Here is a 19,064-nt window from a genome sequence, read left to right as displayed (position 1 = left end):
CGGGTGGCGGCGCCGCCGCCGCTCCAAAGGGGCTCCGGGAGCGGGCGCCGCGCTGCGCCAAGCGGCGGCTCCGCGGGCGCCCGTCTGGTCCCCGGGGGTGGCGGGGGGTCTGCGACACCCCAGCCAGGGCAGCGCCGCAGCCCCGACCCCCGCGCCGGGCTCGGGAGGAACGAGTGGCGCTCTGGACAAGAAGGAAAGGGGAGCGTTTTGGCGCCGGGAGGTTGCTCGGTGTGAGCCGGTTTTGGAGGAGTTGCGCCGGGGTGCGTACGTGGGGAGAAGCGGGAAGGGTGGCTCCGGGCATGCCCTGCTTCAGTGGGGTGCCCCCTGCCGCGCAGCGGCCGGGAGAGCCCTCAGCCAGYGCGCTGTGGGGCAGGAGGCTGGCGGATGCTGGTGGGGGGACCGCGGGGCTGGGCTGCCACCGCGGTCAAAACGCGCCCGGTGGGGACATGGCAGCGATGACAGGCTGCGATGCTGTCATAGCGCAGTACGGTCTGGGGGCAGCATTAAGTTGTGACGCACTCGGATGGAAACATGCAGCTGGAAGAGAGAYGCGGGAGCGTCGCTCCCCGTGCCGTGGGGCTGCGCCGGGGGGATACAGGGACTCGGGCAGCAATGGGCCTGTGGGCACTTGGCAGGACAAGGGGTGTTTTGGGAGCCTGGCATGGCTCGGGGCGGTGCCAAGCTGCCGGCGCAGGGCACGGTGTGCAGCCCTTCCCACCGCCTGCTTTGGCCACCTGCAGCAGGGCTGAAGGTGACGTGCAGGACACTGTCCTCACATCAGCCCAGCCGAAGGGGAGGAAAGTCCCGCTCCAACTTCCCCTCTGGGCTGATGTTTGAGACGCCCTTGCGGTGGGGAGGGGGATGAGGGGGGGGTTCTCGCCCTGCTCTGCGGCACCGGTGCAAGTGGGGACATCAGGCGCGTAGGGCAGGCGCGTGCCAGGCGCCGAGCGGCTCATCCCGAGCAGGGACACTGCAGAGCAGGCAGGGCGCAGGGGCTTGCTGGTGAATAAGGGACGTGACGCAGGTATGGCCAGGGTCTCTGCTCTGATGGAGGCCCCTGGTGTGGCAGTACCGTCCCTCAGGGCTGGTTTTATGGCTTTTCTGGCGAGAAAGACTATTTTTTTGCTGAGGAAAAGTTGGGGAAAGCCAGCGCCTGAGCTCTCATACTGAAATGCTGCCAGGCACAGCCAAAGGGAGAGTGKCTGCAGGGAGGGTACTTTGTAGCTGAGAAGTCTCTATTGCAAAATGTCACATGGCCGTGACTTTTCTTGGTGCTGGCAGGAAGAATAGAAATCTTGACCCACGCATGGCAGCTTGCTGCTCTGGGAGCTGAATATTRGGTTGCTAAGCACAAGAGCCAGCACCCTGGAAAAAGGACTCGTTGCCTCCGTAATGTATCCGTAACAGTCGTGGTCTTCACCAGAGGATCCTCGGAAAGGGTTAACCGTCTCTGCCTAGTGCCTAAATTCTTGCCTTAGCCCAGTATGTCGGGCACAGAGGGGATTTACSACCCTCCGTTGAGTCCTGTCTGTGCCAAAGCTGAGTGTGAGACCCCTGGCTGCTCCTGCTGCCCTGGGGAGCCCTGAGCCTGCACTGGGCAGCACCCCTGGGCCCTGCTCGTGTGACAGTGCCGAGGCTGGGGCAGAGTGAGAGCTGCTCTTGCCGGCTGCAGCGCTGCAGCCCCTCCTGGAAACACTTGCTGGAGCAGGACATGGAGGGAGGGCACGAAAGGAAGAGCTCATTGCTTCCGTGAGCAGTCCCGCTGGGACAGGGCTCCTCGGTCTCTCAGGTGCTGCTCCTGTCTGGGGCAGAGCTGGGACTGGTGCCCTGCAGTGGGGTGKCCACAGCCCTGGCCCGATAGCAACCCTGTGCTTGGGAGCAAGGCCGGTGCCAGGGGCCGGCCCTCTGCCCGCCCTTCTCATGGGCAGCCTCGCACATCCAGCGAGGCCAAGAAGTGCCAGTCCTGGAGTTCAGCGAGCACCCGCAGAGAGCGAGTGGAGCTGGGAGGCTGTTGACTCTGGCCCCTACTGATGCAGCTCTCGTGAGCTTGGTTCAGGAGTCTGGACTGTTCAGCCGGCCCTGCCACAAGGCCTGGGGCTCGGTGGTCAGACACGCAGCTGTGCTGTGGGGCCAGCGAAGCAGGGACAGTGTTTGCCGTTGCAGTGCCAGTGCAGTGCTAGGAGCTGCACGGAGCCCAGCGCGTTAGTTTCCTACAAGGCATCAAACAGCTGTGAGCAGGGGATGGCGTTTGGCCAAGCAGAGCCTTGGCAGGGTCTAAGCGTGGATGTAGTTTTGTCTTGCTCCTCTCCTGCCACCGCAGCGCTGCCCTTTGCCGCCCGCTGCCCCGGCCACCAGCAGTGCTGGCCCTGCCGCTTCCAGGGACCTGTTTCCGAGGTGAGGGCACTTCCCGGCCTCCACCCTCAGCAGGAATGTGTGACACTGGTGGTGCTTGTGGCAGGGCCACTMGAACCTTTTGAAGCTGTGAGTTTGTCCTTTGAAGTGTTCGGAGGCAGTCCCAGAGCCCAGGTTTTTATAGTGTTTTGYTCTGCTGAGCCGTTCTCCGGCACTCTGCAGACGTCGCTTTCATTCAGAATTACTCCCCGAGCGTTTTTGGCACCAGCTCTTGCACTGTGTGTTTTAGCAGACACCCTCCCACCAGGCTGGCGCGGGGCTCTGCTCCAGGAGGGCTCCATCCCCTCCGGAGCCGCTCCCGACCCGCGGCGCTCTGCGCCAGCCCCGGCCTGGCTGCGTCGCGGCCCCGTCCCGCCGCACACGGAGCTCTCCCACCCCTGTGTGCGCTGACCCAGCTCACACCGGCCCGGTACCAGCCTGCCAGCAGCTGCCCTGGCCCAGGTAGCACCCGGGCCCCTCTGATTATTCACCACTTTCCGAGGAGCTTTTCTGCAGTTCCGCTGTTTTCAATCTCCACCTCTCTGTGCCTCTCCACCTCTCTTTTGCTAGTCTCTCTGTTGGTTCGTAGGCTTTGCTGAACCCCCATCAGTGAGTAAGATCCCCTCCCTTCTGTTACCCGTGATGATTCCTTACCATATACATTGTTTTTCCAAGGCCTGTTCCTCTCTCCTGCTGTTTTTTTTTTCTTTCATGACCAGGTTATATTCTGCAGGACTTTCATTCCTTCTTTCCCCTGCCGACTGCTCTGTAAATGTTGCTGCCGATGGGTCCCTTCATCCCGGACCTCAGCCTCGGGGGCTGCAAAACCAGGGCCCAGGACTCATCTCCTCTCAGGGCCTGAGCCTGTTCACACCACGAGTCTGACATCTTCCCTGCAGACAACTGAACCCTGTTCTTCATCTGCAGATAGAGAGGATCCCCTTTCCTCTTCCAAAAAACAAATTAGTGTTGAGTCAGCATTTCGCTGACCGGGAAATACACAATGAGCCTCATCCCTGCTCCGTTCTAGTTCGGCTACATCTCCCACATGGAGTGATGGATTTGCCTTTCCCAGACACTGTTTGGGCTTGTCTTCTGGCTGAGTTTCGTGGGTCCCTGCTGCCTTCAGCAAGATACCTCACCAGCAGTCTCTGGCCAAGTGATGGATGTTGATAGCTGCCTGAACAGTCTGTGCGAAACTCAATTATCCTCCTCTGAGGATAATGCCGTGCAGATCTGTTAAGCTYCTTGATCTCAGTTCCTCTGTGAACACTGGTCTGAAACCCTCTGTCCAGAGCTGGGGACTGATCTCTAGACYGTCCCTCTGCAAATGGACTTAGCTTCTTCATGCACTGGAACATGGGCACCAGACTATGGCTAGCCAAGTATTCGGGGCAGTAAGGGGCTTGGGGAACTGCAGAGAAGCYGGAGAGGATTTGGCTTGTAGGAATAGGCTGTAACTACCCAGAGGGGCAGCTGCCCAGGGCAGAGACCTGGTGCCAGGCTTGGGAGCAAGTGCCCTGCTGGAGTCTCTGGTGAAGCCTGGCCCTGCTCTCAGGGAGCCTGGAGGCTGTCTCAGCTGGAGGAGCATCGCTCTGGAGCACCCATTTCCTGATAGCCTGGGGCAGTAAGCCCCTCTGTGGGAGCAGGACCCGTGTCAGGGTTGTTAGCTGTGTGCTTGCTGTGCGAGGCCAGTGCTGCAGCCCCGCGGCACGCTCTGTGGTGTCCTTGGTTGGTGAGGCCTGGTTGGGTCCGTGGGTGCCGGGGCCTCGCGCTTCCTCAGGCCGGCCWGTGCAATGAGGTGTGTGCTGTCGGCAGCCTGGGGCACCTGCAACAGCAACGACACCGCTCCGAGGCCTGGGGACACTCGGCAAAAGGCACCTTTGTGCTGCCAGCCCCGTGCCTCTGTCGTGGGCAGACACACGAGACGGGATGCCCCAAGTGCCGTGACCCAGTGCATGGCACAGMTGTGCATGGTGTTGCATGCCCTGTTGCCTGGGGTCCCGGAGCAGAGCCAGCATCCCTCGGACAGCCTGCCCCTCTGCCAGTGCCCCTGTGCAACCAGCCCTGACCATCTGCTGCTCTTGTCCTGCCTTCATCCSCGTCCCCCTGCCCTGGCTGAAGGGCCCCTGCTCCAGCGTGCCTGGGGCCTCCCTCCTGGTGCCGGTGTGCCGGGAGCACGGAGCTGTCCCTCCGCTGGGCTGCTGGTGTCAATGCTGCCCGCACTGGGGGCACCGCTGCTGCCCGCGCGGTGCTGCCGGCTCTCCTGCCTTGCTCCTAGCCTGGCGCTCACGGACCACTGGTCCCTCCGTCTTGCACCCTGGCGGCCTCGTGCCCCCTGCCCAGCGTGGCCGGGCTGACCCCTCGCTCTGCTCTCTCCGCAGGCGCTCTACGGCTCCATCAAGAACGAGAAACTGCAATGGGCCATGTGAGTATCTCTTCCTGGCAGTGCCRTGGCAGCAGGACTCCTGCCTTGCCCTCCTCAGGCGCTCGGAGCCTGCTCGGCACTGCAGCATGGCTGATTCGGTGCGGGCCGGCGCCTGGCGCGGGAGGCCGTGGCGGAGCGGGCCCCGCGGCGCCCGCGCGGGGGGATTAATCAGCGCGGCGCGTAACGCCAGCGCCAGCCAGCGCGCTGGGGCCGCTGCCATGGAGACGGCCCGCGGATGCTGAGGGGTTTAATTAGCAGCGAGCGCTGACGAGCGCGGGGGGAGGCAGCAGCTCCGGGCTCCCGCATCCCCGCCGCGGGCGGGGGGAGGCGGCAGCGGCGCGGGGCCCGGTTTGAGGGGGATTCGCTGGCCCCTGCATTGTTAACCTGTGCTTCCCATCTTCACTGACAAAAATCTGTACCTGGCAGAGATGAAGAGGAGCTGCGAAAGTCCCTCTCAGAGCTGGCTGACCCCAATCCCAAGTCCATCAAACGCATCAGCAGCTGCAGTAACCCCTTCCTGGACTTCTCGCAGGACCCCAACATCGCCACCTACAAGCACGGGCTGCTAGTGCGCAAGATCCATGCGGATCCTGACTGCAAGAAGAGTAGGTGCTGGGAGACCCCATGGGAGGGACTCGATGGGGGAGACTGGGACATGGTGGAGAGCTCCAGAAGTTGGCACAGTGGGAGCGGGGCAGGAGGCACAGCACCAAACCTGACGACTGCATCAAAACAGCCTCCACATCAGCCTCCACACCATGTTTGTCAGGTTGAGACAGGCACGCTCCAGCCTGTGCGTTTGGGAGCCCAAGGCCTGCCCTGTCTGACCACCCTGGTGATGGGGCTGGGCGGAGGCTGGCGGCAGTGGGCAGGGGAGCCTCAGGACCTGTGTGTCCTCTGCCCGTGGTGCTGGGAAGGTTGGCAGATGAGGTGCTGTGGCCTCTTGGGGCAGGCTGGCCTCGCTGCAGGACAAGGGGGCACAGGAGGTGCCCCATGGGCTGCGGTGGGCTGGGCGCTGCCAGGCGCGCTCCCTACATGCCCTGCACAACCCTCGCTAAGCCCCAGCTGTTCAACGGCCCCTGGATCTGATGAGAGGCTGCCGCCCCGCCAAAGCCAACACTGCGTGGCGGGCAGCGCTGCCCGCGAGCGCGGAGCGGGCAGCGAGGCGGGCAGCTCGGCGCGGAGCGCAGCCGCTCCGGCCCCGCGGGGCGCGAGCAGCCCCGCTCCCGCTGCACCATCTGCCGGCACGGCCGCCGCGGGCTCAGGTGCGCGGGGCCAGGCCTGGCGCGCAGCCCGTCCCCGGGGTGGGATGACGTGCGCGGCGCAGAGCGCTGGGGAGGAGGGGAGGTGCTCGCCTGGCCCCAGGACTGAGGTCTCGCTTGCTCTGTTTCTGCCGGCAGCGCCCCGCGGCAAGCGCGGCTGGAAGCCGTTCCACGCCATCCTGAAGGGGATGATTCTCTACCTGCAGAAGGTAGGGAGCAACGGGGTGCCCCATGYGGGGAGGCTAAGAGCTGCCACAGGTGATGGAGTCTCAGCAGAGGAGGCCTCCAAACCTCAGCTCTGTCGGAGGTYGCTCACAGCAGTCCCTGTGAATGCTGGAGAGCAAAGAGAGGGCTCCCCAGCAGGTGTCACAGATCTCATCGTAATCGGAGTTTCAGCGTCCTGATCTCCTGAGCCAGAGACCTGAGAGCATCCCCTTTTCCAGGGTACTCAGCTTTGGGTGCTGAAAGCAGCTGCCAACCCAGGTGCTGCCTGTTTAGGCTTTGCCAGGGGTCTGGAGAGAGGCAGCACCATGGGCCTTTGACCTGGGAAGTTGGGGCTGCAAATCTGTTCCCATATAGATACCCTGCCCAGCCATATAAGTAGAGAAAAATCATGATCCTTGTGTTAGCTTGATGTTTCCAAGCCCTGGGACCCGTGCTGTACAGCCCAGCTCCTGCTCTAGCAGCGCCCAGCTTTAGGCGAGCCTGTGGCAGTGCATGGGCAGGGCGGCCCCAGCCCTGCAGCAGCCTGGTGGGCTGAGCTCACAGCCTCCCTGYGGGCAGAGCTGCTGGGGCCAGGGCTTCCCTGCAGGGCAGGTGACTTTGCAGAGCTGCATCCCAGAGGTGCATCCCTGAGCTGTCCCTGAAATGCTCTCTGACTTTCAGGAGGAATATAAGCCAGGAAAAGCGCTGGCGGAAGAGGAACTGAAGAATGCTATTAGCATCCACCACTCGCTTGCCACACGGGCGTCCGACTACAACAAGAGACCCAACGTCTTCTACCTCAGGACAGCTGACTGGAGGGTCTTCCTCTTCCAAGCACAGTGAGTAGCCCCAGAGCTGCCTGGGGAGAGGGGCTCGACAAGGCAGACTGTGCCACGGAGGCCCTGGGACAGCCACYGAGCTGATCCTTGCTCATCAAAGCGTGGCCAGGTGGGTGGGAAGGGGCTGAGCTGCCCCTTGCTCCTCCTGTTCTGGCCCTTCCTTGAGGGAAGGCTGGGGACCAAGCTCTGTGCTTCACCCAGCARCTGTCCTCGTCCTTCTCATGGGTTCACCGTGGCTTGAGCTGGTGAGTTACTGGGTACAGAGGTCCCAAGTGCCATAGTTGAACAGAACCAGTTCTATGGGAACCACGAGTCCCCATACAGGACAAGTCCCTTGGGCTTTGAAGCGTCCAGGTTGGCAGGAAGCTGGGAAGGCAGAGAGGGAGGGTATTGCTGTTGGGGCCCTGCTCTTAGTGTGCTGGCCTTTCCCTGCAGGAACCCTGAACAGATGCACTCCTGGATCACACGCATCAATGTGGTGGCAGCAATGTTCTCCGCACCCCCTTTCCCYGCAGCCATCGGCTCACAGAAGAAGTTCAGCCGCCCGCTGCTGCCCAGCTCGTGCACCAGGCTGTCCCAGGTAGGCCCCGGCCCCACGACAGCAGCCAGGGCCACGGCTGGGCGCGCGGGGCCGGGAGAGGCCGGCGACGCTCCGGGAGAGGCAGCGGAGGGAGCTGGAGGTGGCAGGACCCACCTAGCTCAGGAGRGCTCTTGTGGCAGCAGGGGAAGCTCTCGGCAGCTGGTGCAGAAACGCTGGTCCAGGCCACGGAGGGACCAGCTGCCATGTTCACACACGGGTGAAGGGGAAAGGGTGCAGAGAGCTGCCGAAGCAGGGGCAGCCGATGGAGCCAGAATGGCGAGGCCCCGTGCTGCCCTCCCCACTGCTTCCCCAGGAGGGACCTGTTCGCTGCAGGGTCCTGCTGCAGCCAGGACATTCAAAGGAGAGCGGAAGCGGGGATTAGCAGGCTCTCACTCGCGCCAGCGCAGTTATTCATAGAGCAGAAAGGATTAAAAATATAGCCTGGTTTTARAGGGGATTAAAGCCTTCAGCTTTAAGACTGCATCAAGCCCACCAAGAGACAGGGGAAGAGTTCCCCTAAGGGCCTGTGATTTTTGCCTGTCACTTTAATTAAAAAAAAAAAAAGAGGCAGTAGCAGAAACTGAGAAGCTTGATGCATTAAGGAGGGCCTCCTGCTTGCTGTTCCCACCCCTGCCTACGTCTGAAGGGTTGCACAGGAGCAGCCCTGACATGGTCTTGCCCTTGCCCAGGACGAGCAGGTGAAGAGCCATGAGACCAAGTTCAAGACGATGTCAGCGGAGCTGGTGGAGCACCGCTCCTCCCTGCCAGAGAAGAAGGTGAAGGGCAAGGAGTACGAGGAGCTGAAGCAGAAGGAGGAGTACCTGGAGTTTGAGGTGAGCTGGAGAACACGTGGTGCCCACCAGCACGACATGCCCACACACCACTGCCACCAGGGCGCTGGCCCCAAGGTCTCTGGTGAGGGACAGGGAACCCACGTGGGCCCTCAGCTGGCGGGAGGTGCAGAGTTGCAGCTCCTGCCCCCACAGCAGTGCCAGCTCCAGCCCCCTGCACAGCACTGAGTGCCTGGCGCCGAGGGAACACTGCCCACCCCGGCACTGCCACCCCGGCACTGCCACCCCGGCACTGCCACCCTGGCACTGCTGCAGCTCCTCTCATCCATGCTGCTCCTGCTCCCCTGCGGGGCAGGAGGGACCTGCGGAATGTGGGGGCTGCGGGCCAGTGCTGGGAATGTGCAGGGCTGTCCCCTCGCTGGCCTGCGAGGCCAGGCCCGGTGCCGCTCCCAGGACAAGGGAATGGAGGAGCTATCAGCCTCCCCCAAGGAACGAGCAGCGCGCTGCTTGCCCTTCCCTCACCCTGCCCCTCTTTGCCCCCAGAAATCCCGCTACGGCACCTATGCCATGCTGCTGCGGGCCAAGCTGAAGGCCGGCTCCGAGGACCTGGCGGCGTTCGAGTCCACGCTCTTCGATGCAGCGGGCACTGAGGACGATGGCCTGAAAAAGTCCCGCTCCAGCCCCTCGCTCAACGTGGAGGCCCCCAGCGCGGGCAGCAAGGTCAAGCGCAACGTGTCGGAGCGCRCCAGCCGCCAGCCCCCCGGGCCGCCCCACAAATCGTAAGCGAGGGACATCGGCCGCCCGCGCTGCAGCTCCGGCCCTGCCGCCAGGTGCTGGGGTGGAGGCCGCGTGCCCGCTCGGAGCCTGCATGAGTCCATCCTTGCTGGGCACGCGCCGCAGGGCAGCAGAGCCCTCRCCCAGCTGCCAGCCCCGCCATGGGGGCTGCGGCCCCTCCAGGCCCCTCTGCTGGAGGTGGATGCAGAGCCGGACCCTGCTTGGTCCTTGCCTGTGGAGCTGCCCCTAGGGTCGCCTCCACCAGACTTACACCCTCTCCCCCCGTTGAACTGCGCTTGCCTGTGGGCCCCTCGTTCCCTCCCTCCCTTCTGTGGGGGGAGAAATATCCCCAACCCACCGACTGGGCTAAATTCTTTAGTGTGAAAAAGCCAGGAGCTGCTTGCCTGCAGCTCAGCTCCGCTGTGCCACGTGGGACAGATCCAAGTGGGGCAGGACAACTGGGCCAGGGTGCTGTGGTCCATCAGGGCCAGCCCTGTCCTTGTCCCCTTTCCCACAGGCTGGTGGCCGGAGGTGCCAGGGCCACAGGGGCCTGGCCCCCTTCCTGCTGCCCCAGCCGCTCCCCCACCTGCTTTCTTACAACTTTTGAACAGTTTTTGTGATACAGTTTTGCACTTTTTAGTACCAGCTCGAGCTGACCACCACGGAGTTTTGCGTGGGGGAGGGTGGGGGGTAATTTTGATGCTTCTTGGGGAACTGCAAAAAATAACACAAGAGCCCCAGCCATTGCCTGTAGACACTGCACTGGGGGTGGTTTTTACATGGACGCCGGGCCGAGGGCGCCTGCCCTGCTCGCCCTGCTGCACCCCGCCGGCCTGCGCCCGCCCAGCTCCTCCTGCCACCAGCAGCGACCCGCAGCGACGCGGGACCCGCAGGGAGCGCAGGGCCTGGCGCCAGCCGTGGGCACAGCGGCTCCCACATGTGGGGCAGCGGGCACAGCGCCCATTGCCTGCCCACCGGGGTGCTCGCATGTCACAGGGGTGCACAGAGCCAGTGCTCAGGCTGCGAGGAAGGGACACTTACTTGTTGGGGCTAGTGAGCCTGGGCCGCCTCTCCTGCTTTGGGCACTGCTGCTGCAGCCCCACGTAGCCCCAGCACGGCCAAGCGTGCGTGGCGCCAAATCCAGGGGCTGCAGGAGGCTGAGCAGCAGCCAGAGGCCACAGGCTCCGTGTCCAGGGATTAGCAGGAGGCACCCATGCAGCACCCTGGCTCCGGGCAGCAGGGCTGCTGCTCCCGCAGGCGCCGGGCCGCCCTCCTGCAGCTGCTGCTCGAGCARCAGGAGCACGGGGCGGGCGAGCGGAGGGGTCCGGGCACCGGGAACGGCAGAAGGGCTGGGGAGGGGGGGGCTGGAAACGCGCTGTTCTCGGCCGCCGGGGACTCGGCTGGGTTCAGCACTGACTTTGCGAATGTGTCAAACTTTTTATTCTGCTCTTCTGAGTCTATTGCAAAAAAAAAAAAAAAAAAGAGAGAAAAAAAACAATCACCCTTTCCCCAGGTGGCTCGGGGAAGGGAGAAAAATCTTTGTACAGCTTCTTCTGTCAGTTACTGAAGTAAAAACTTGCTCTTCAGCTCTTGTGTCAGCCGTGGCTTTTCCCTGCCCCTGCCCCAGAAGMGCTTGTGGGCTGAGCACAGTCCTGGCCCAAGCTGTCACTGCAGGCACCACGGGGTGCTGAGGAGGGGACAGTGACAGTCCCATCTCGATGGAGAACAGGGCCTGATGCACCAGAGGGAACTAAGGCACTGGTTTTTCCTACCTGATTAGTACCCTGCCACAAGCCTCGGCCCATCAAGGCAGAGGCTGGAGACAACGGGCGGTCAAGGTTAATGGGAACCGTCCCCCTTTATTCACCAGAAGAGGGACCATTAAATAAGAGCAGAGTGGGGCCAGAGGCCCGGGCAGCAGCAGCCCTGCGGGCTGCAGCCTTTCCCCACAGTCCGGGAGGGCCCCGAGTCGGGCAGGCACGTGCGGAGGGGCCGGGGCGGCTCAGTGCACCTGGGGCTGCTGRCTGTGCGGCAGCGCGGGCGCCGGGCCCGGCGGCAGCGCCGGCGCCTGCTCCTCCTCCACCGACTGGCTCCCGTAGGCGCTGTCCTCCTTGAGCTCTGCAAAGGGAGCACGGGGGCTGTCAGCAGGGCGAGGGGGTGGCACAGCAGGGCCCCCCGCGCCCCATTCCCACCCCATACCTGTGCTTTGCAGCTTCTCCAGCGTCTCCGTTTTGCGCAGCGTCCTCACCACCTTGCGCAGCCCCATGGAGTCGAGCGCCTCGAGCAGCCCGCCGAGGCTGCCGCCCGCAAGCTGGGGAGAGAACGGGCCGTGAGCGGGGCTGGCGGCGGGGCATGGGGCCAGGGCTGCCCCGGGGAAGGCACTGACCTCGTAGCTGCGCAGGAGGCTGATGCTGGGCGAAGCCGTGTCCTTGTAGGTCTCCACCAAGCTGCACAAGCCCAATCTCTTGGCCAGTTCGGTCCAGTCCGAACCACTGCAGTCCTGGTTCAACAGCTGCTCCAAGTCCTGCAGCATTTCACTGTCGAGGGACAGGATGTTCCCTGCAGGGGAAAGGCACCTCCTCACAAGCTGCCCGGGCACCTGCTGGCAGGAGTGGGTCTGCCTTGTCTTGGCACAGCCCCCGTGCCCACCGAGGGCTCACCTGGCTGGGGTGGGGCAGGCAGCTCACCCTCGGGGCTCCGCTGCGAGGCCTGCAGCAGGATCTCCCGCACCTGCAAGACACACACGTGAGCTTCCCCAGTGCAGGACCCCAGCGTGGCTGCAGCAGCAGCCTGCTGGCAGGGCAGCCCCGGCCACCACCACACACAGCCCTTGTGCCACGGCCCTGCCACAGGAGATAAGCCTGGCCCAGGCTGGCTGCAGCCCCCAGCGCAGCACAAGGCTGGTCTGTCCCCAGCCCTTCTTGCAAGAGGCCCTCCCGGAGCACCGTGCTCTGTACGTGCCGCAGCCTGACCCTCCCCATGCACGCTGCCACCTTGGCCCGCACCTTCTGGCTCCGAGTGAGGTCCAGGGGCGTGTGGCACCGGCGCTGCGGGGGTCTCGCCTCCCCACAYGCCTGCTCCGCATCGGGCTCGGAGTCCGAGCTGTGCTCCGTGCCGGGGGTCGCCTCCTCCAGCTCCATGGCCACTTCCTGCTCCTCGGCATCGGCATCCGTGTCGCTGCTCGCTTCCGACGACGACGGGCTCACAGGCTCGTCATTCTCGCACGACACGTCCGCCCCTGCGGGGAAGGGTGCGCTGAGCCCGCCGAGGGGCACGTGGGGCTGCACCCGCCTGCCAAGGGCCGTGAGCCCGGCCAGGGGGCTCCCAGGACGCCCGGCAAGCGCCGCACGGCACGTGCAGACCGCAGCCCTGYGACACGCACCAGCGGGACGGGCAAGGCCGGGGCCCTGCTCTCGGCGCCGGGAGGGCCAGGACTCAACCAGGGCAGCAGGGACCCTTTGGGGACGCAGGGCAGCACTTACCCGCCTTGAGGAGCAGCTTGGTGAGCGTGGGGGAGCCCAGCCCCGCAGCCAGGTGCAGGGGGGTGTTCCCAGCAAAGGTCCGGCTGTTCACGTCTGCGCCCAGCTGCGAGGAAGCGCACGAGGCCGTGACGGCGAGCTACCTTGGCGCTGCCCCCCACTCCTTAACACTCCCCAGCCCCTAAACCAGAGCCCCCACCAGCCCTGCGCACGGGGGACCTCCCCAGGGCTCGCTCTTGCCACATCCTCACTCACAGCCACCAACCCCGGAGAAAGGAGGCCGGACCTCCCATACCTTCTTCACGAGGTGGGTGGCCATGTTCAGGTTCTCCATCTCCACGGCCAGGTGCAGCGCGGTCCTTCCACCCTGCCTCTCTACAGCATTGACGTCCGCTCCCTTCCTGACCAGCAGGTCCAGACAGGCCAAACTCTTTGCTTTCACGGCCAGGTGCACAGGTAGGAGGCCTGCAATACACAGAGAGAGGCTCAGTGGCCTCCAGCCAAGGCCTCAATAGCAGCATTCCCCACCGTGCCAGGTCCCTGCCCCTCAGGGCTTTCSTCCCAGCTTTGCTCACCGTGGAAATTAGGCAGACGGAGCAGGTAAGGAGTGGCCGAGCCCAGATGGGCCAGCAGTGTCCTCAGCATCTCTTCGTCGCCAGCCTGAAGTGCCAGGTGCAGCAGGGAATTGCCATAGCGGTCCAGCAAGGTGGGGTCAGCACGAGCTTGCAGCAGGAGCTGGACCACCTGGGTCTGCTTGGTGATGACTGCCAGGTGCAGTGGTGTCTGCAGGACAGAAAGGCCACCAGCATGAGCGCTTGCAGGAGAAGCTGAGTCCCACACCACCCTTCTCTTTGCCACCACTGACCCAGCACACTCATTGCTGCTCTCTCCCTATGGCTTTCACACAGGGCCTAAAAGCAGGAGATCCCACCTCCACCCAGGACATGGAAATGGGAGCGAGTCCAGGTCGAGGACAGTCCCTCCAGTCCTTCTCCATGGCAATGGGTTGCCCTGGGAGAACTGTACCTGCTGCAGGTTGTTGGTGACATTGATGATCTGCTGGTTGGGGATGCTAACCACCACCTCAATCAGCTGCTTGATCACAGCTGTCTGCTCGTGGATAATAGCAAGGTGCAAAGGCCTGGGAAAAGAGAGGAGAGAGGCACTATCTCAGCTCCATGTCTCTTTACATCCTCCCCATGGGCATGGACGCCTCACCCCACACATCCCCTGCACYGCTGTCTCTGCCCCATGGAGCAGGGCTCTGACAGGGCCCGCAGGGCTCAAGCTCTCTCCCGCCCTGCCCGTCCTTGAGCCCGCAGCTCTGCACACTCACGTGTCTCCGTTCTCATCCTGCAAGGCAGCCAGGTGCCTCTGCACGGCCAGCAGCATGCGGGGGTCGGCAGTGACGGAGTAGTCGAGCAGGGCGTGGGTGTTGCAATGGGTGAGCGCCAGCATCCACAGCTGACAGCTCTGGGCTGGAAGGAGAAGAAGGACGTCAACCCGGGCAGCAGCAGAGAGTCCCCTCCACCCTCATGCATCCCAGGGCAGGGAGACCCAGCCAAGGTCCTGAGCCTGGGTCTCCCGCAGCTGCCTCTCCAGGGTCCCCCCTACCCCAAGTGCTGTTTGCCAGTCCCTGCTCCAGCCCAGCCGTGGTACCGTGTTTCCGCAGCTCCTGGCACTGCGTGTTCTCCGTGGGCCTGTCGCCCCCATCCCCGTCCGTGCTGGGGGCCTTCATCTGCACGCCGCCCTGGTAGCCGCCGACGGGGTGCGGGCCGGAGGAGTAGATGTTGCTGTAGGCCAGCCCGGGCGCGTAGGGGTAGCTGAGGCCCCCACCTGCAGACCAGCGAGCAGTGGGATGGGTGGAGGGAAGCGGGTAGCCCCCCGAGGCYGGGCTGTGGCAGGCAGGACGGGGGCAGGGAGCAGGGAAAGGAGAGTCCAACTCACCTCCACCGGCACCAAAGCCCCCAGCGCCCCCGCCAGCACCTCCCATGTGCGAGCCCCCGCCAAAGTGCTGGGGAAACTGAGGCAGGACTTTCTTGCGCTTCCTCTCCACCTCCTCCTTATCTGTGAGGAGAGACACAGGCGGATGGTTCAGGGGTAGAGCAGGCCGGCCCCACCTGAGCAGCCAGGAGCGCCAGCTCCGAGACACACTCACCTTCCACCACRGGGTAGTAGGTGAACTGCTTGGAGTCGCTCACGTCGCCCCCCCGCTTCCGCTTCAGCTGCAGGAAGACCGTGACGGGGCGGTCGATCTTGGGCTTGTGGTAGGGGGGAGTGCGGAAGACGATGGCGTACTGCGGGTGGGACCGGGGACGTGAGACCGGGAGCTGGGACGTGCGCTCCGCAGCGCCCCGCGGCTCCCGCCACGCCGGCCTCCCCCTACCTGCTTGTGCACATCCGTGGGGGAGAAGTCCCCGAAGGCTTGCCAGCCGTTCTCGTCATCCTCATAGAAACGCACCTCAATGTCATCTGGGGATCAAAGGGGAGCCGGGCACAGCCCGTGTCACTCGCCAGGCTCAGYGGGCACAGCCCCCCGAGCGCTGCAGCCCCTCCGACCGCATGGCCGGCTGCCCCAACGCCCTCGGACACGCGTGGCCCCTGCTGCAACCCCTCCAATAGGTTTCTCTGCAGGCGTGAAAACCTCTTACCTTTCTGAACTTTATCACACAGCAAGTAGACCTCGTCCCCTCCCCGCACYGAGCCTGCCGTCTTATCCATCCGGGAAATCTTCAGGTTGGAAGCTCCAGGGGACTCTGCAGAGTGAAGTAGTTACAGCCCATGTGCCACATGGAGCATGGCCTTACCCCATCCTGCCCTGTCCCCTCCCTGCCTGCCCTCAGCACTGTGGGGAGCGTGGGCACTGGCACCAACTGGCCAAATGGAGCCTATTCACCCCTTGACATGCTCAGGGAGCACATCCAGACCTCCAGGGCATGAGACAAAGAGCCACATCCAACAGTCTCCAAGGCTGCATCATGGGAACCACCCCCCCCAGTCCAACATTCCTGGTGTCCCTGGACAGTGGTGAGGGCAGGGAGCCAAAGCTGAGCAAGGACCAGGCTGCGAGAGCCCAGGACAGCACCTAGGCAGGCAACAGAGACTCTTCCAGGGTTTCCCGTAACACTTCCCAACCTGTCCCGTACGGAGCAGGATCCGGCCCTGCACTCACTGCTGTCGTGGATGGGGTCCGAGATGACGGGCTGAAGGGCCAGCGTGAAGTTCCCGCTGCTGTCACGCAGGTAGGCGGTGAAGCGCAGCCGCACTATGCTCAAGTCCATCACCTTCTTCAGCTCCTTGGCCTCCAGCTCAATCTCACGCAGCTCCGCTTCTGCCCAGGGCAGAGGGCGGTGAGTCAGGCAAGGCTGGGCCTTGCCCCAGGCTGGCACACCAGCCCCCCAAGTCCCCAGCTGTATCCTCACCTCCCCATAAGCTCCTCTGACACCCACAGCAGCGGGTCCCCACTCCTCCCCAGCCACCCCACCACTGAGTCCATTGGCCTCCAGGCAGCCCTCACCTGTCAGCAGGTGACTCCTGTTCCGCATCTTCTGCTGCTTCAGTTTTTCCTTCATGATCTCCATCATGTTCTTCTTGGTGACATGGAGCACACCGAGGTTGTTGAACCTAGGGAGAAAAATCTGCTGTGATCTCAGGGAGTCAGGGATAGAGGCAGCCRGCTGCAGGGACTGCCAAGCACCCAAAAGGAGCTGGCCAGAACAAAGGGGTGCAGCACRGGCAGCAAGGGGGTAACATGCACATGGGGGAGAGGAGCAATCACAGTGGGAAGGGAAAAGCGGCCAGGAAAGAATGGCCAAGAAAATCCTGGATGTTGAGAAAAAGCTGATGTTTGCAAAGGAGAGCTGAGGGGGAACCAGGAAGGCTGAAGGCCACAGGGATGCAAATGGGACCAGGCTGAGCCATGTGCCACCTGCTAGTAAGTGGCTGGATTTACAAGAGCTACAAGGAGCTTCATATGCATGAGCAATGAGTATGCAGCACGAAGGGAAAACACCCTCTTTTTCAAATTGAGCTGGGCTGGCAACCTTTGGGCACGAAGCCAGCAGCACCAGCGAGGAGCCCGCCTGCCGTGGCTGCTCCAGCAGGGAACCTTCCATGGGGATTCCGAGTAAGACGGGGTCAGCTAGGGAGCTTTCCTGCAAAGCCGGAGCAGAGCCTGCTCCTGGCTGTAGCAGGAGCTGCAGCCCCRAGGACAGGAGCCCAAAACAGGCACAGGCTCTCACAGCTCTGGTGCTGGACCCAGAACTAGGGAAAACACCGAGGGGACAAAGCTGTATTGAGGACCTTGTCTAAACACAGGCATTGCCCCAGCCCAGCAAAATCCATCCCCTCCACCAGCCACAGCCCCACTGCACCTGACAGCAACCACCCGCCAGCCCCAGCCCGAGGTGTCCCTTGCACGCACTGAGCGGTCATGTCCTTGGGTCCCACAGTCATGATGCAGTTGCCAGCCTCGTTGCACTGCTTGCCCACCAGGCTGTGGGCATGCACCCGCGGAGGGTCACTGTGGGTCACCAGGTCCACCTCGATCCGGGCTGTCCCTGAGTAGTTGCAGATCTGCAGGCAGAAGGGAGCTGAAAGCAGGGCACAGCACCCAGCCCTGGGGCAGCACCCGGCCAGCAAGAGCAGGACCCAAGGTGCCCTGAAAATCCCTGCTCACAGTAGCCACAGCTTCTAACGCAGCCCTCCAATTCCCTAAGCACCACAAACGGTCCAGGGCTTTTTGGTGCACGGATCACACCCCTGTTACAGGGCACTCCCCCCACCTGCACAGGCCACCCAAAACCACGGCCCCGTCTCCTCCCGAGCGCAGCTCTCACCTTCACAGTAGGATACGTCTTGCGCCCCTTCTCGCTGGATGCTCCCGGCAGCCCCCCGTGTGAGGGGCCCTCGCAGCCGTACCGAAAGCGGAAACCCCTCTGCGGAGGCACAACAGGGGCTCAGCCCCCGGCCAGCCCCGCGGCCCCACAGCCACCACAGGCTGCCAGCRCCGCGCACCGGAGCCGCATCCGAAGCTGGGAGCGCAGCAGGTGACAGGCACCCACCGCCTGCCTTACCCAGGCGAYGTCCTTACCTGCTTTGGCTGCTCGATGATGACAAGGTAGGGACCTTCCACTGGAGGACAGAGAGGAGAGAAAGCGGTGAGAAACACAGGATCACCAAACTTCGCTCCCGGTAACGATGCCGACGGTGTGGAGGCAGCGCTGGAGGTGAAGGGACCCTGTCTGGCCTGTGTGGGGACCTGAGATCCACGGGAGGATCCCCCAGCCCCAGTGCCGTGAGAGACCATCTGGGAGCAGCTGCCAGAGGAGAGAGCCAGACAAGGCTCTGGCACAAGGAGCGCAGGGAGAACCTGGGGACACGTGTCAGCCCGAGCTCGAGTGCCTGGGAGACTGCGCAGCGGGGCCAGGACAGCCCCTGTGCCGACAGTGCGGGGCAGGGATTCCCAGGCGGGACAGCGGGGACACAGGCCTGTGGGGAAGCGCGCGGGTGAGTCAGCCTGCCGGGAAACCCCGCTGGAGCTGGGGACCCCCGGCGGGGCTCACCAGGGCCCTTACCCGTCTCCATCAGGGGCTCCTTCTGCTCCATCATGTGGGAGCTGAAATTGAAGTCATCGTAATCGATGCCATCCAGGCACTGGGGAACAGGGAGAAGTGAGTGTGAGATTTGCTGGCACTSAGACCCCCAGCACCCTGTGGTGCAGGCGCAGACCCCCATGTCCCACCCAGGGGCAGGCACTGACCCCCACCTCCCACTCCTTAGGAGCAAGCACAGACCTCCCCCAAAGTTCTCCTCCAAGGGGCAGGCACAGACCCCAGTCCCTCGCATGAGCAGACCCCCCTGTCCCAAACASGGAGCGTGCCCAGACCTCATGTCCCACCTCCAGGTGCACTCACAGACACTGCTCCCCCCCGACCCCCAATCTCCTGCCTCCCAGGGGCAGGCACAGCCCCTCATGTCCCAGCCGGGAGGAGGACCGGCACAGACCCCCCTGTCCCGTCCCGGGAGCATGCAGGGCTCCCCCCGCGCCGCGCAGGGGAGCTCACACACAGGCTGCCCCGTGCCAGCCCGGGGTCCCGCACGGCGCCCACGCGCTGCCCCACGGGCGCGCACAGCGGCAGCCCGCGCGCCCCGCACTCACGGCCTGGTAGGGCTCCTCCATGTCGGCGCGGGGCCGCCCGGCGGCCTGCGGGCAGAGCGCGGCGCTCAGCGGCGCCGGCGGCGGCAGGAAAGGCCCCGCCGCTCCGGAAAGTCCCTAGAAACCCCGCGGAGCCGGGAAATGACGGGACCGCGCGTC

General features: G+C 63.9%; 2 protein-coding genes across 2 annotated transcripts in view; one reads left to right on the top strand and one right to left on the bottom strand.

Annotated features, from left to right (window-relative positions):
* The window catches only part of PSD (pleckstrin and Sec7 domain containing), a 38,120-nt gene extending 28,806 nt beyond the window's left edge, over positions 1-9,314 (top strand). Inside the window, exons 11-17 of the mRNA XM_026050570.1 lie at positions 4,776-4,819; positions 5,246-5,424; positions 6,220-6,290; positions 6,967-7,124; positions 7,560-7,704; positions 8,394-8,537; positions 9,039-9,314. Coding sequence (XP_025906355.1) covers positions 4,776-4,819; positions 5,246-5,424; positions 6,220-6,290; positions 6,967-7,124; positions 7,560-7,704; positions 8,394-8,537; positions 9,039-9,278 — 981 coding nt within the window. The 3' untranslated portion in view covers positions 9,279-9,314. The remainder of the gene's footprint in view (positions 1-4,775; positions 4,820-5,245; positions 5,425-6,219; positions 6,291-6,966; positions 7,125-7,559; positions 7,705-8,393; positions 8,538-9,038) is intronic.
* Positions 9,315-10,851: 1,537 nt separating this feature from the next.
* On the bottom strand, positions 10,852-18,941 carry NFKB2 (nuclear factor kappa B subunit 2). The gene is made up of 22 exons (XM_026050665.1): positions 18,909-18,941; positions 18,325-18,403; positions 17,841-17,881; positions 17,587-17,685; positions 17,172-17,323; positions 16,266-16,372; positions 15,921-16,079; positions 15,400-15,504; positions 15,135-15,220; positions 14,907-15,045; positions 14,696-14,815; positions 14,408-14,584; positions 14,085-14,226; positions 13,775-13,889; positions 13,324-13,531; positions 13,044-13,213; positions 12,752-12,854; positions 12,275-12,507; positions 11,930-11,999; positions 11,656-11,828; positions 11,469-11,580; positions 10,852-11,387 (listed from the first exon to the last, which is right to left on the bottom strand). Exons 1-22 carry the CDS (start codon positions 18,927-18,929, stop codon positions 11,272-11,274), a joined length of 2,727 nt encoding a protein of 908 aa, XP_025906450.1. The 5' UTR covers positions 18,930-18,941; the 3' UTR covers positions 10,852-11,271.
* Between the last annotated feature and the right edge of the window lie 123 nt (positions 18,942-19,064).

The sequence above is a fragment of the Nothoprocta perdicaria genome, unplaced genomic scaffold (assembly GCF_003342845.1).
Source record: "Nothoprocta perdicaria isolate Ctin4 unplaced genomic scaffold, notPer1 scaffold_110, whole genome shotgun sequence".
Lineage (NCBI taxonomy): Eukaryota > Metazoa > Chordata > Aves > Tinamiformes > Tinamidae > Nothoprocta > Nothoprocta perdicaria.
The sequence above is the reverse complement of the archived record's forward strand: the minus strand, read 5'-3'. Positions and strand labels throughout refer to the sequence as shown.